The sequence below is a fragment of the Natrix helvetica genome (genome assembly GCF_964273705.1).
Source record: "Natrix helvetica genome assembly, chromosome: 1".
Taxonomy (NCBI): Eukaryota; Metazoa; Chordata; class Lepidosauria; order Squamata; family Natricidae; genus Natrix; species Natrix helvetica.
In genome coordinates this window covers 348,058,921-348,071,504 of record NC_138548.1, presented here as the reverse complement: position 1 = coordinate 348,071,504, position 12,584 = coordinate 348,058,921, and the positions used below count along the sequence as shown (strand labels likewise).

Below are 12,584 nucleotides of genomic sequence, written 5' to 3'. Positions count from 1 at the left end.
TTTGATTTTTGCATCCTTTATCATACAATTGTTTAGTTGTTCCATCTCCATGTCCTTTTACTGTTTCAACAGTTTCTGAAAATATCCACTGAGGTAAAATCCTACTTTTATTGAACACTAAACACTGCTGTGTCTTTCTTTCTTTTCTTTCCTGGGCATGGATGCAGCAAACTGGCATATGAGATTAAATCTTGGTTACTCTGAATAAAAGGCTGATGCACATTTTTTGCCCTTGAGCCACCTACCTTCTTGCGTGGAGATTGTTCCTTCCATGCATGGAAAGCAGTCATAGCAGCACACTGGTTCTCCTTCTCTTGTGAGCTTGGTGTATCCTGGGAGGCAACTATTGGTACATCTAGAAAAAGGGGCCTTCTAAACAGAAAGAAAATTATGGAAACATATGGATTAGGGAATTCATTTTAAAAGTGGAAGTTAATGCAAAGATGGGTTCGTGAACTCAAAAGTTACTTTTAATATGGTATTAACATGGATGAAAGAATGGATTGCACTGAGACATACTATTGACTCTGAGGGACACGACTTACAACTGGGTTGCCATGCTTTCTTGTGGTATGGAAAAAGTAAGTTACATGATTACTTTCAAAGACATTATATAAGGAATGTATTATTTTTAGTATGAGAGAAAATTGGAGAACAACATTACTTGAGAATACTAGTTGAGCTTTCAACAATGGAAGCACTGATCCACCCAAACCTTATTAACATGGGAAATATAGTTAGATATAAAGATATTCTGAATGAAAAGGGGGAACTCTAAACAAGAACTGAGTGATCAAGGAATCGACATGGAATGTTATTCCCAAGTGCAGGATCATTCTAGATATGAGAAAGATGCTAAATTACATGGTTTCTATTAAAAATTAACAGAATTAGATAAGATATTAACAGGGGCAGAAGAACGATAATGTTGTATAAATACTTATTGGCTATTAAACTGGAAGATGAACAAGTGAAGGAGACAATGACAGCATGGGCAAAAAACTTTGGTTACACAATAGAATTAGATAAATGGCAGAAGTTGTGGGGCAGGAACTGTAAATGAACAATGTCAACTGCATAAAAAGAAAATGTGTATAAGATGTTTTATAGAATGTACCTTGCACCAGCGAGGTTGGCAAAGATGTTTAAAGATAAGTCAGCTAAATGTTTGTGTGATTTCTGCAGCATATGATCCCAGAGTACTCTTAATATTTAGCAAAGACTAATGGCTCTCCTGTCCAAACATTTTTAGCCTCTGTTTGTAGACTACCGAAATGCTATGGACATAGCATACTTTGGGTTCAGCATAAGTGCACCAGTGAGCCTAATGTCCCTGCCCTATTGTCCCCATTTATTTGTACCCATTTCCTGTGTTCTTATTCATGTTTATTCTTATCCCTGTTATCTTGTACATGAGTGACAAAACAAACAAACAAACAAGACTGAAACCTACTTCTTGTAAACTAGAAAATAAATAAATTAATAAACAAACTAGCTAGCTAGAATTAAGGAGAAATGGTAATTTGAACAAGCACTGAATAAGATCCAGTGAAATAAATAGGTGTAGTTCAGGGTTGAACTGTGGAGTCCTTAGTGTACTCTTGGTTGTTTCCCAGCAGACATTTCATTATCGGACTAGATAACATCATCTATGCCAGTGATGGCCAACCTATGACCATTTGTCAGGGCACACGAGGGGAGGGCGAAAAGAGCCTCCCCCACCCCCCCAGAGGCCCTCCGGAGACTTCAGGGACCATCTGGAGGCTTCCCTGACGCCTTCGGAGCTCTTAAAATGACCCTCGGAGCAAACCGGAAGTCACTTCCAGTTTGCTCGGAGAGTGGTTTTAAGCATTCTGAAGGCTTCAGGGAAGCCTCCAGATGGTCCCTGAAGTCTCCGGAGGGCCTCTGGGGGGGGCGGGGGAGGCTCTTTTTGCCCTCCCCAGGCTCCTATAAAGCCTCTGGAGCCTGGGGAGGGCGAAAAAAACATGTAAAAATTGGGAGGGGTGTCACGCGTTGCATTATTGCTGTGGCACGCCCGCACACAACCCCCCTGCGCTCCCTCCACTTGTGGCACGCGAGCCAAAAAAGGTTCGCCATCGCTGATCTATGCTATCATCAGGCACATGATACTATCATCATTGCACTGATAATGTTATCAGGCTGGGTAATAAAATATCTGTAAGCAACCATGATGATAGAGCACCAAGGACTGTACTGAGTTACATGCCCTGAGGTAAGTCCCTGAGGGTCTAAGGCAGTGATAGCAAACCTATGGCATTTGATGATATGCAGATGATATGCCGGCATTTGAGCCACCAGTTCCATTGCGCATGTATCTGCCATCCAGCTGATTTTTGGTCTTCCGGAGGGCCCGGAGCAGTGGTGGTTTCTGGCAGAGACTACTGCCAGTTCGCTCAAGGGTGCGTCATGCATGTGTACTTGATGCGGGCGGCACTTGCATGCACACTACAACTAAAATTGCTCTGCGCATGTGCAGAAGCAAAAAGCAGATGGTGGATAACTGGTTCAGGGGTGTGACAGGCCTGGGTCACTGTCAGTTCCAGTGACCCAGTCCACCAAGCTACTACCAGTTCGGCCGAACTGGTCCAAACCAGTAGGACCCCACCACTGGCTGTGGGTCGGAGACTGTTTTTGCCCTCCCCAGGCTTCAGGAAAGCCTCTGGAGCCTGGGGAGGGCGCCCAACGGGCCTATAGGAAGCTCAGAAATGATCCGGTTTCGGCTTCTGGAGGGCTTCCGGGGGGCTGGAGGAGCTGTTTTCACCTGGAGCCTGGGGAGGGTGAAAACGGCCTCTCTTGGTCCCCCGGAGGAAATACCAAGCTCAGCTTGGAGGTGAGCAGTGCAGCACACATGGGGGGGGGGGCAATGTGGAGGGAGTATGTGCATGTGGGGAGGTGCTTTGTATTAATGGTGCCGGCCAGGGGTGGGTTCCTGCCAGTTCTAATCTCTTCTATAGAAGAGGTTCCACTAATCTACAGTGCCTTTTAGAACCGGTCCCAGCTCCCTCCCCCCGCCCGTCCGCACATCATCAAGATGAAGAGCAAGAGGAGGAATTCTGGGAGCTGAAGTCCACAAGTCTTAAAGCTGTCAAGTTTGAACACCACTGAGGTTTTTTTTCTAAAGGGTTAGGGGCGCAAGGGTCTTGTAACTTGACAGCTTTAAGACTTGTGTGCTTGAAAAGCCAGAGTTTCAGAGGCAACATTTTGGTTGCTAAGCAAAAGCGTTGTTAGGTGAGTTTCACCACATTTTACAAGTTGGCCACACCCACCCAGTCACAAGATACTCCCACAAAGCAGACACACCTACAGAAGAGGTTCTAAAAAAAATTGAAACCCACCACTGGTGCCGGCACATATGTGCGCTAACACACGTACACATTTTTGGCACCCAACAGCAAAAAGGTTAGCCATCCCTGGTCTTAGGGTTTTGTGTGGTTACTAAGCTTCCTTTCAGGGAACAAGCATCACTGGACAAGCCAACATGCTTTCCATCCTAACTTAGAAAAATGCTGGCATTTCCACAGTTAGCAATACAGGAGACATCTAACAGAAATAGTAGCATCTCATTCAACCAAAGAGCCTCCATCAAAATGAGAAGACTGATACAAAAGCAGGTGGATACCTAGGAATGGATGAATAATAACATCCACAAACAGGCAGACTTGGTTACCTGATTAAAGGTTGTTGGCCATATTATGACACTCTCGTCAATAGAGATCTTGATATCTGAAGAGACAACTTGTTTTTCAATATTCCCTATTTTCACCCCAGCAGAAGACTTGTTAGGAAATACTGCCCAGTCCGTAATATCAAAGTCAGCAACAGGAATTCCAGCCTCATCCAAATAAACATCATCCACAGAAAGATTGTAAACCTGGAAGTTTCTTAGAAAAGGATGGAGCTGAAAAGACACGGAGAATCACACTTGCCATGTATACATTCTCTTTTGAGCCCTAAGCCAGAAGCGGGATATTCCGCTCAGAGCCTCTGTCTGTCTGCAACAGGAATATAATTCTCTTTCTCACTTCTTTCTTCCCTCCTTCTCTAAATCTCCCTTTCTCTCTCCCTCTCCCTCTCCCATTCTTTCTGTCTCTTTCTCTCTCATACATAAACACATATGTATAAACCTTTTCTGATGATTATTTTCGGCTGCTCTGTTTTATGAGATTTTTAATCATCTTCCTTTAATGACCCCATAATTGCTTGCGGGATGGAGTCTGGGCAACTGAATGGAGCTGAGTGTTTACTGGCCAGATTCCCTTCCTGTCGCCAATGCGGAGTTATATTCAGCAGATATATTCTCATCATGCCCAGAGAGAGAAATATTTGCCTCTACCTAGGATTGAACTCACAGCCTCTGGATTGTGTGGTGAGAGCTCCACTTCTAGGCCACTGCACCCACTCGTTTTATGTCATTTTTAATCTCAGGTCAGAAACATGTTTTAACTGCAACAATATCACCATCTTTCTATGGTTGTTTCCCCACCTTTTGTGTTTGAACTCCCATTCTTTTGGACTTTTGGAAGGATATCAAAACTCAGTTTTTCTAATTGCCTTGTATCCTTGATGTGGGGCGCTCACCACTGGAGGCCGTTGTTGGGATAAGAAGCTCTCATTCCAGTGCTGTCCGTCTCCTTGTTTCTTGTTTTTCAAAATAGCTTTTAATTTGTTAATTGTTTTCCTATTTACCTTTTCACTGTTTGTAAGCCACCCAGGCACCCCTGACATGAGTGATGTCGAGCTGGCCACGCCCATCTTGGCCACGCCCACCCAACCCCTCCAAAGGTCAAACACAACCCTGATGTGGCCCTGAATGAAATCGAGCTTGACGTTCCTTGGTCTAGAAGATTCAGTAACAGAATCTGTCTCTTTCTCTCTAAGCCTCCACATCTGGTCAGAAAAAGTATTAGAAACTGACTGTTTTTATTGGAATTCCCCCCATGCCCATCTATCCCAGCAACAAAGATGATTAGGGGACAGGTGGCTAAAACATAGGAAGAACGGTTGCAGGGACTGGGTATGTCTAGTTTCAGAGAAAGAAGGACTAGGGGAGACACGATAGCAGTCTTCCAATATCTCAGGTGTTGCCACAAAGAAGAGGGAGTCAAACTATTCTCCAAGGCACCTGAGGGTAGAACAAGAAACAATGGGTGGAAACTAATCAAAGAGAGAAGCAACTTAGAACTGAGGAGAAATTTCCTGACAGTTGGAACAATTAATCAGTGGAACAAGTTGCCTCCAGAAGTTGTGAATGCCCCAACACTGGAAGTCTTTAAGAAGATGTTGGATATCCATTTGTCTGAAGTGGTGTAGGGTTTCCTATCTGAGCAGGGGGTTGGACTAGAAGACCTTCAAGGTACCTTCCAACTCTGTTATTCTATATTCTATACATCTAACATATCATTTAAGAATGGAAAGGAAACCATTAGTGGAATTTTGTAATAGAAGTCTTACCTGCCATGGCTGTATTATCTGAGGTGTCTGATGGTCCCTAACACGCATCCTGCTTTTACTCATTTGGTAGGAAGAGGCAGCATGGAGGACCCAGGCCACAACCTGGATTGTTTTGGAAATACTGAAGCCATCTTCAGACAGGATTCTTTCAACCAGATCCTGTGGCGGGGTTTCCCAGCTCTCTTTTTCCAGGCATGTATTCCAAGCTTTCTTCGACAACAAGGGGATTGAATAGGAACACTGAAAAGCTGCCTCCCCAAAATTCCCTGTGGCAGAGTAATGTGAATTAAAATCATTATATTGTGTCCTTTTCTTTGTCTGAGTTGTGAAGGACAATAAAAGATAGTCACGCTGGAGATTAAGCAGGCGGTTGAAAAATCTCACACTTATATCTGACAAAGCTGTGGCAATCCATACTTTTTCCCCAAACAGGATTTTATCTCTTTCAATTTCTCGTATTAGTACTGCTAGTATTAATGTGGCCTGAAAGTTCAAGTGACAAACAAGACTTTTCACTTTAGGGTCGCTAAAATATTGAAGGATGTTCTTCTTCCTCCCCACTTCAATAACCGTGGGTAAGCTTTCTGAGAAGGCAACACAGACCCCTTTTCTTCTGGCTGCTGGCATAAAAGTTCTTCTGAACTTTTCCCCACTTTCATTGTCCGGAGCAGTGAGGCCGATCCATGTCCATTGGAAATGCAGGAGCAGCTGGACAATTGCCAAGTGAGGAGGTTCTTGCTTTGGAGTCACCCGGTAGAAAAAAGGGAATTGATGTTTCTGCTCTGGAATGTGGCTGATAACCCCATAGTTGATCTAAGATGCAAGAGAAAAAAGATGGTGGATTGCTTTGCCATTAAGGACAAAAGTAAGTGCTTACATATCAAGTCTCCATGGAAGAGAACTTCCTTCCCTCTGTTCTTGAGTTTGCACCATGAAATGTCATCTCAGTGTCTGCTGTTACTTTCCTGTATTTAGGGATAGAATCAAGACCATGTCAAGTGTCAATACCACTTTATAATGCCTTGGTAAGGCCACACTTGGAAAGCTGCATCCAGTTTTGGTTGCCATGATGTAGAAAAGATGTGGAGACTCTAGAAATAGTGCAGAGAAGAGCAACGAAGAAGAGGGAGTCAAGCTATTCTCCAAGGCACCTGAGGGCAGAAAAAGAAGCAATGGGTGGAAATAATCAAGGAGAGAAGCAGTGACATGCGGTCAGGGGAGGCAGGGGAGGCAGAGCCTCACCTCTCATCATGAAATAATAATGTATAATAATAATATCCACAAGGGAGTTTCATATATATAAGAGGAAGAGGAGGGAGGAGGAAGAGCGCACGTGGGGTGGTGCCAGCTGGGCAACCGGCGGAGGCAGGAGGGTTCTCGGAAGCGCCAATAACCTTCCTGCCTCTGCTGTACTTTGCGCCCTCCTCGCGACTGCAATAGACGTCCAGAAGTGGCAGGGGCTTGATGACGTTGCCGCAGCTGCCATGCACGGACGGACGGAAGTAGCCAGAGTAGCGCCGAGGCAGTCTGGAGGATGAGCGACCGAGGATCAGGGTGCCTGATCCTCCATCGCTCGCTCGCTCGCTCGCTCTTTCATCCACCCGGACCCCATGGCGCCACTCTGGTTACCTCCGTCCAGCTGCACCCAGCAGCGACGTCGACGATGTCATCAAGGCGAAGTGGCTTGGAGGCGAAGTGCTTTTCAGTGGTTTTCTGTGCGTCTGGTGTTTAGGTAGATAGCCGGATGACCTAAACGCCAGACGCACAGAAAAGCACTGAAAAGCAGCTGCTGTTGGGGATCGTGGAGCGCGAGCTGGCGGAGCACGCTCAGGAAGGCGGGGAATGGGATCACGTGTGCTGGAGGCTGAGTCAAGTTGTTCCACTGATTGATTGCTCTGTCAGGAAATTTCTCCTTAGTTCTAGGTTGCTTCTCTCCATTCCCCGCCTTCCTGATGACATCACCAGCCTCACCAGCCATAAACCTCACCGCACGTCACTGGAGAGAAGCAACCTAGAACTAAGGAGAAATTTCCTGACAGAGCAATCAATCAGTGGAACAACTTGACTCCAGAAGTTGTGAATGCTCCAACACTGGACATTTTAAAGAAGATGTTGGATAACCATTTGTCTGAAATGTATAGGGTTTCCTACCTAGGCAGGGGGTTGGACTAGAAGACCTCCAAGGTCTCTTCCAACTCTGTTATTCTATTCTATTTTATTTAAAATCATCACCTATTAGCAACTTTCTGCCAAAATTATAGTAGGAGAAATATGACATTTTTTTCCAAATCTTCAACAGTGCAAAAACGAAGGACAAAATACTATTATAAAATCAGCTGAGCCATACATGCCTCATGAATGCCCTGGAAGTGATGGAATGATATGTAAACTCAGCAGACAAAAGATTGGATTGGATTTGGATTGGATTTATTAGATTTATATGCCGCCCTTCTCCCAAGGACTCAGGGCGGCGTACAGCATTAAAAAACACAGAGTACAAAAGTTAAAAGGAAATTAGAAACAGTCCAAAAAACAAACCCAATTTATATAACACTCACATTTTAAAAATAAAATAAAATTAACAGGCCAGGCCAGCTTGCTGGAAAAGCCAACTTTTTAGGGCGCGTCGGAAGGACCGGAGGTCAGGGATTATGCGAAGCTCCGGAGGCAGCTCATTCCAGAGGGAAGGCACTCCCACAGAGAAGGCTCTCCCCCTGGGGGTCACCAGCCGACACTGTTTGGCCAACGGCACCCTGAGGAGGCCAACTCTGTGGGATCATACTGGACGGTGGGAGGCTATTGGTGGCAGTAGGTGGTCTCGCAGGTACTCTGGGCCTAAGCCATGGAGCGCTTTAAAGGTCATAATTAGTACATTGAATCGCACCCGGAAGACAACCGGTAACCAGTGCAGGCCGGCTAAAAGGGGTGTAACATGGGAGCACCTAGGTACCCCCATGATAACCCGCGCAGCCGCATTCTGGACCAGCTGAAGCCTCCGGGTGCTCTTCAAGAGTTGGAGTGGGATGTGAGGGGTTTTTGTTTTGTCTTTATGTACAAATAGGAAAACAAAAAGCTTAATGTTATATTTTTCTTTCTTTTTCTTCCAGTACAGTCCTTGACATTTTCTTTCAATCTGTTTCAAATAAGATTGAAAAAATGTTTTTCTCTCCAAAGTTATGTGACTGAAAGACATCAAGAAGTGGCATAACAAGGATTGGCAAAGAGGTTGCAAATTTCATGTGCAGGATGGTTTAGAGCAGCTGTCACCACCAACTGGTGGTCTGTGGACCACTGGTGGTCCATGAGAAAATTTTGGTTATCCGCAGAAAATTTATTTTCATTTTTTATATTGAACCAAATCAGGGGTCCTCAAACTATGGCGCCTACATGCAATGAACGCTTGTTTTGCTGCAGAGTCTCCTGGTGCACAATGGCCTGGAACTGGCTGACCACCTCAACCCACTGAGCCTGCAGGCACCAATACCTGGCCTTGCACTCCCACAGGCCTTCCCTCTGCTTGGAAAGCCTATGCTCATAGTCCTCAGTGAAGTGCTTCTGCTGGGCCTCCTTCTCGGTCAGATCCAATTTGAACTGAGCCAGCTGTTTTGCCAACTCTTTCTCATGGTGGCTGCTTAGCTCCAACAACTGCTTCCTGTTGGGGCCTTAAGGAGCCCAGTCAGGCAGATGAGGAGTGGCTGGGAAGGGAGAGGTGAATAGAGGCCGTCGAGGTGCCCCTCAATGTGAGTGACATCAAGTTGGCCACACCCACCCAGTCACATGACCACCTAGCTACACCCACCTAGCCAGTCTAGGCAGATCCTATTAGTGGTCCATGGGATATAAAATTATGAATTTAGTGGTCCCAGAGGTCCAAAAGGTTTGGGACGCCTGGTTTAGAGCATTTCAGTTGAACTATGAATGAAGGTTTGTTCAACTGCAAAAAGGATATCAGAATGAAAAAAGAATTATTTGAATGCCTGATACAATTTCAGGGCTTCTTTAAACTTCATTGGCTCACTAACTTTATTTATTATTTGACCTTTTCAGCCGTGGTGGCTCAGCTCCTTCTGCTGCCTGCCGACTGCCTGCTGTTTGGCAGTTCAAATCTCACCAGGCTCAAGGTTGATTCAGCCTTCCATCCTTCTGAGGTCAGTAAAATGATGACCCAGATTGTTGGAGGCAATAGGCTGACTCTGTAAACCACTTAGAGAGGGCTGTAAAAGCACTGTAAAGTGGTACATACGTCCAAGTGCTATTGCTATTGCTTTTGGGGGTTATTTGCAGAGTGAGATTAGCTTCAGTATTCATTCATACCTGTGGGACTTTGTAGATGCTCAGCATGGTGGAAATTTGACCAAAGAGATCAGAATCTGTCCCCTCAAGCAAAGGCAACATATTATTTTGCTTTCCACAACTGTAGTTTGGGACATTCTCCTGCCCCGTAGAAAGCAAATCCAGCATGACCTCATATGTTATCCTTGCATTGAAAAAGTTCTCATAGATGCTGTAGCCCAGGGTGATGTTTGGTAACAGCTTTGGATTCTGGTTGACCTCATGAATGGCAAAGAAGAAGGGCAGGATGTGCCAGAAGCTCATACTCTGTATACTGCAAGATAAGAGACTTCAGTTGGTTTCATCTCAATGTGGGGTTTTCATCTTCAATTCATAAAATCACTTCATATTTCCTGAAGCTGTTCTTTTATGAAATCAATAACTAATCAGTTGGATTGCTGTCTCATGAGTCTAGTTTGGAAACTGGACAATTCAACAATCTGAAATTACTTTATGGAATGCATCACCCTTTCGTGTATCTCTAATGCTGTAGCCCTGGGTGATGTCTGGTAACAGCTTTGGATGCTGGTTGATCTCATGAAGAGCAAAGAAGAAGGATGGGATGTGTCATAAGATCATACTGGGTATACTTCAAGTGAAGAGATTTAATTTTGAGTTTTTCATGTTCAATTCATTTTTAAAAATCAGATCACATTTCTGAAGCTGTTTCTTTAAAAACATGCATAAGAAATAATTTGTATGAGCTGCAGTGGTGCAGTGGTTAGAGTGCAATAGTGGAGGTTACTTCTGCTGTTTGCCAGTTGCCTGCAATTTGGCAGTTCCAATCTCACCAGGCTCAAGGATGACTCAGCCATCCATCCTTCTGTGGTCGGTAAAATGAGGACCCAGAGTGTTGGGGGCAATATGCTGACTCTGTAGACTGCTTAGAGAGGACTGTAAAGCAGTATATAAGTCTAAGTGCTATAGGACAGGATCACATCAGAAGCTCAATACCTGTATGCAATACAGCAAATATTGCCAGAAATTCATGGGGCTTCCCTTGAAATGCACTCGTAGACTACAGTTGGTCCAGAACGCGGCCGCGCGGGTAATTATGGGGAGTACAAGGTACTCCCATGTGACACCTTTCCTGCGCGAGCTGCACTGGCTCCCTGTGGTCTACCGGGTGCGTTTCAAGGTCTTGATAACGATCTTTAAAGCGCTCCATGGCTCAGGACCTAGCTACTTGCGGGATCGTATCCTGCCCCATACATCCCTGCGACCAATTCGCTCGCACAGAGAGGGACTCCTCCAGGTGCCGTCCACCAGACAATGTCGGGGGGCGGCGTCTAGGAGTAGAGCCTTCTCTGTTGCGGGCCCAGCCCTGTGGAATGACCTTCCCCCGGATATTAGGACTACCTCTGACCTCCGCGCCTTCCGGATAAAGCTCAAGACCCACCTATTTCAAGTAGCTGGCCTGGCTCAATCATAGTTCATTCACACTGCTCCTGACGGGTTTTTTAATTTTGTGACTTTTGGAATTTTATTAGGGGATTTTAAATTGTGTTTTGACTGTCTTTTTTCATCTTCCTACCTCCTCCATGTACATGTATTCGTTTATTTTGTGTGTGTACTGTCCATATTGTTTTTATGTGTTTTATTGTACGCCGCCCCAAGTCCTTCGGGAGAGGGTGCGGCTAAGAAATAAATTTTATTATTATTATTATTATTATTATTATTATTATTATTATTATTATTATTATTATTACTATTATTATTGTTCAATGGGGAAAAAAGTGAGATACCTGTATCATTCATTTACCAAGATGGACTTTCCTTGGGGCTTGATCTTAGAAGATCACCCCCATTGCCTCCCCATTGACACAAGCGGGACCTTCATTTCCATGCTTTTCTTCAGGGTCAAAATGACCCCAATTAGAAGTTCTAGACCTGATCCCAACTTTTATTTTCTCTAAATGACTCAGAAGGGCACTCCTGTGGTATGGACAGAACAATCTTGAGCTGAACATACTCAAAACTGTAGAAATGGTAGTAGATTTTTGGAGAAACCCTCCTTTTCTACTACATCCAGACAACACAGTAGAGACCTTCAAGTTTCTAGGTTCTATAATATCTCAAGACTTAAATGGATACCTAACATCAAAAAAGTTATCAAAAAGCACAACAAAGAATGTTCTTCGTGCACCAACTCATAAAGTTCACAGTATCTGTATCATTCGTTTACAGTGATGGATTTTCCTTGGGTCTTGATATTAGAAGATCAGCCCCACTGACACCCCATTGACACAAGGAGGACCTTCTTTTCCATGCTTTCTTCAGGGTCAAAGTGACCCCAATCAGAAGCTCTAGACCTGATCCCAAATTTTATTTTCTCTAAATGAGTCAGAGGGGCATTCCTGCAGCAAAACTATATTATTCTAATCATGGATAAAATGTCTGAGCAACTGGATGCTTTTATTTAAAATTCACATTAGAAAACCATATTCATATGAAAATAAAGTTTCTTGCCTTTTTCTTGAGGATTTTTTCCAGGATTTCTTTGATTTCTAATTGTTAAGGATATCTCTATGGTCTTTTTCTGGTAAGTACCAGCCTGTTCTGATGACTTTTACATCACTTTTACATAGTGTTTGTAAAAATTGTCTCTCAGCGTGCAAAACTCAGAAGAAAACAAGAATTTGCTAGCCATGACAAATTCAAAGCTATAGAGCACTGCACACCAAGACAACTAGACACAAGAACAGTTTTTTCCCGAACGCCATCACTCTGCTAAACAAATAATTCCCTCAACACTGTCAAACCATTCACTAAGGGTACAT

The 12,584-nt window shown here is 44.2% G+C and overlaps 1 protein-coding gene across 1 annotated transcript in view; it reads right to left on the bottom strand.

Annotated features, from left to right (window-relative positions):
• Positions 1-10,068, bottom strand: part of LOC309384205 (vomeronasal type-2 receptor 26-like) — a gene marked incomplete at both ends in the record, with an annotated part of 44,666 nt that extends 34,598 nt beyond the window's left edge. The window contains 3 exons of the mRNA XM_081937431.1: positions 3,689-3,919; positions 5,890-6,285; positions 9,787-10,068. Of these exons, the coding sequence (XP_081793557.1) occupies positions 3,689-3,919; positions 5,890-6,285; positions 9,787-10,068 (909 nt within the window). The remainder of the gene's footprint in view (positions 1-3,688; positions 3,920-5,889; positions 6,286-9,786) is intronic.
• Positions 10,069-12,584: the final 2,516 nt, after the last annotated feature.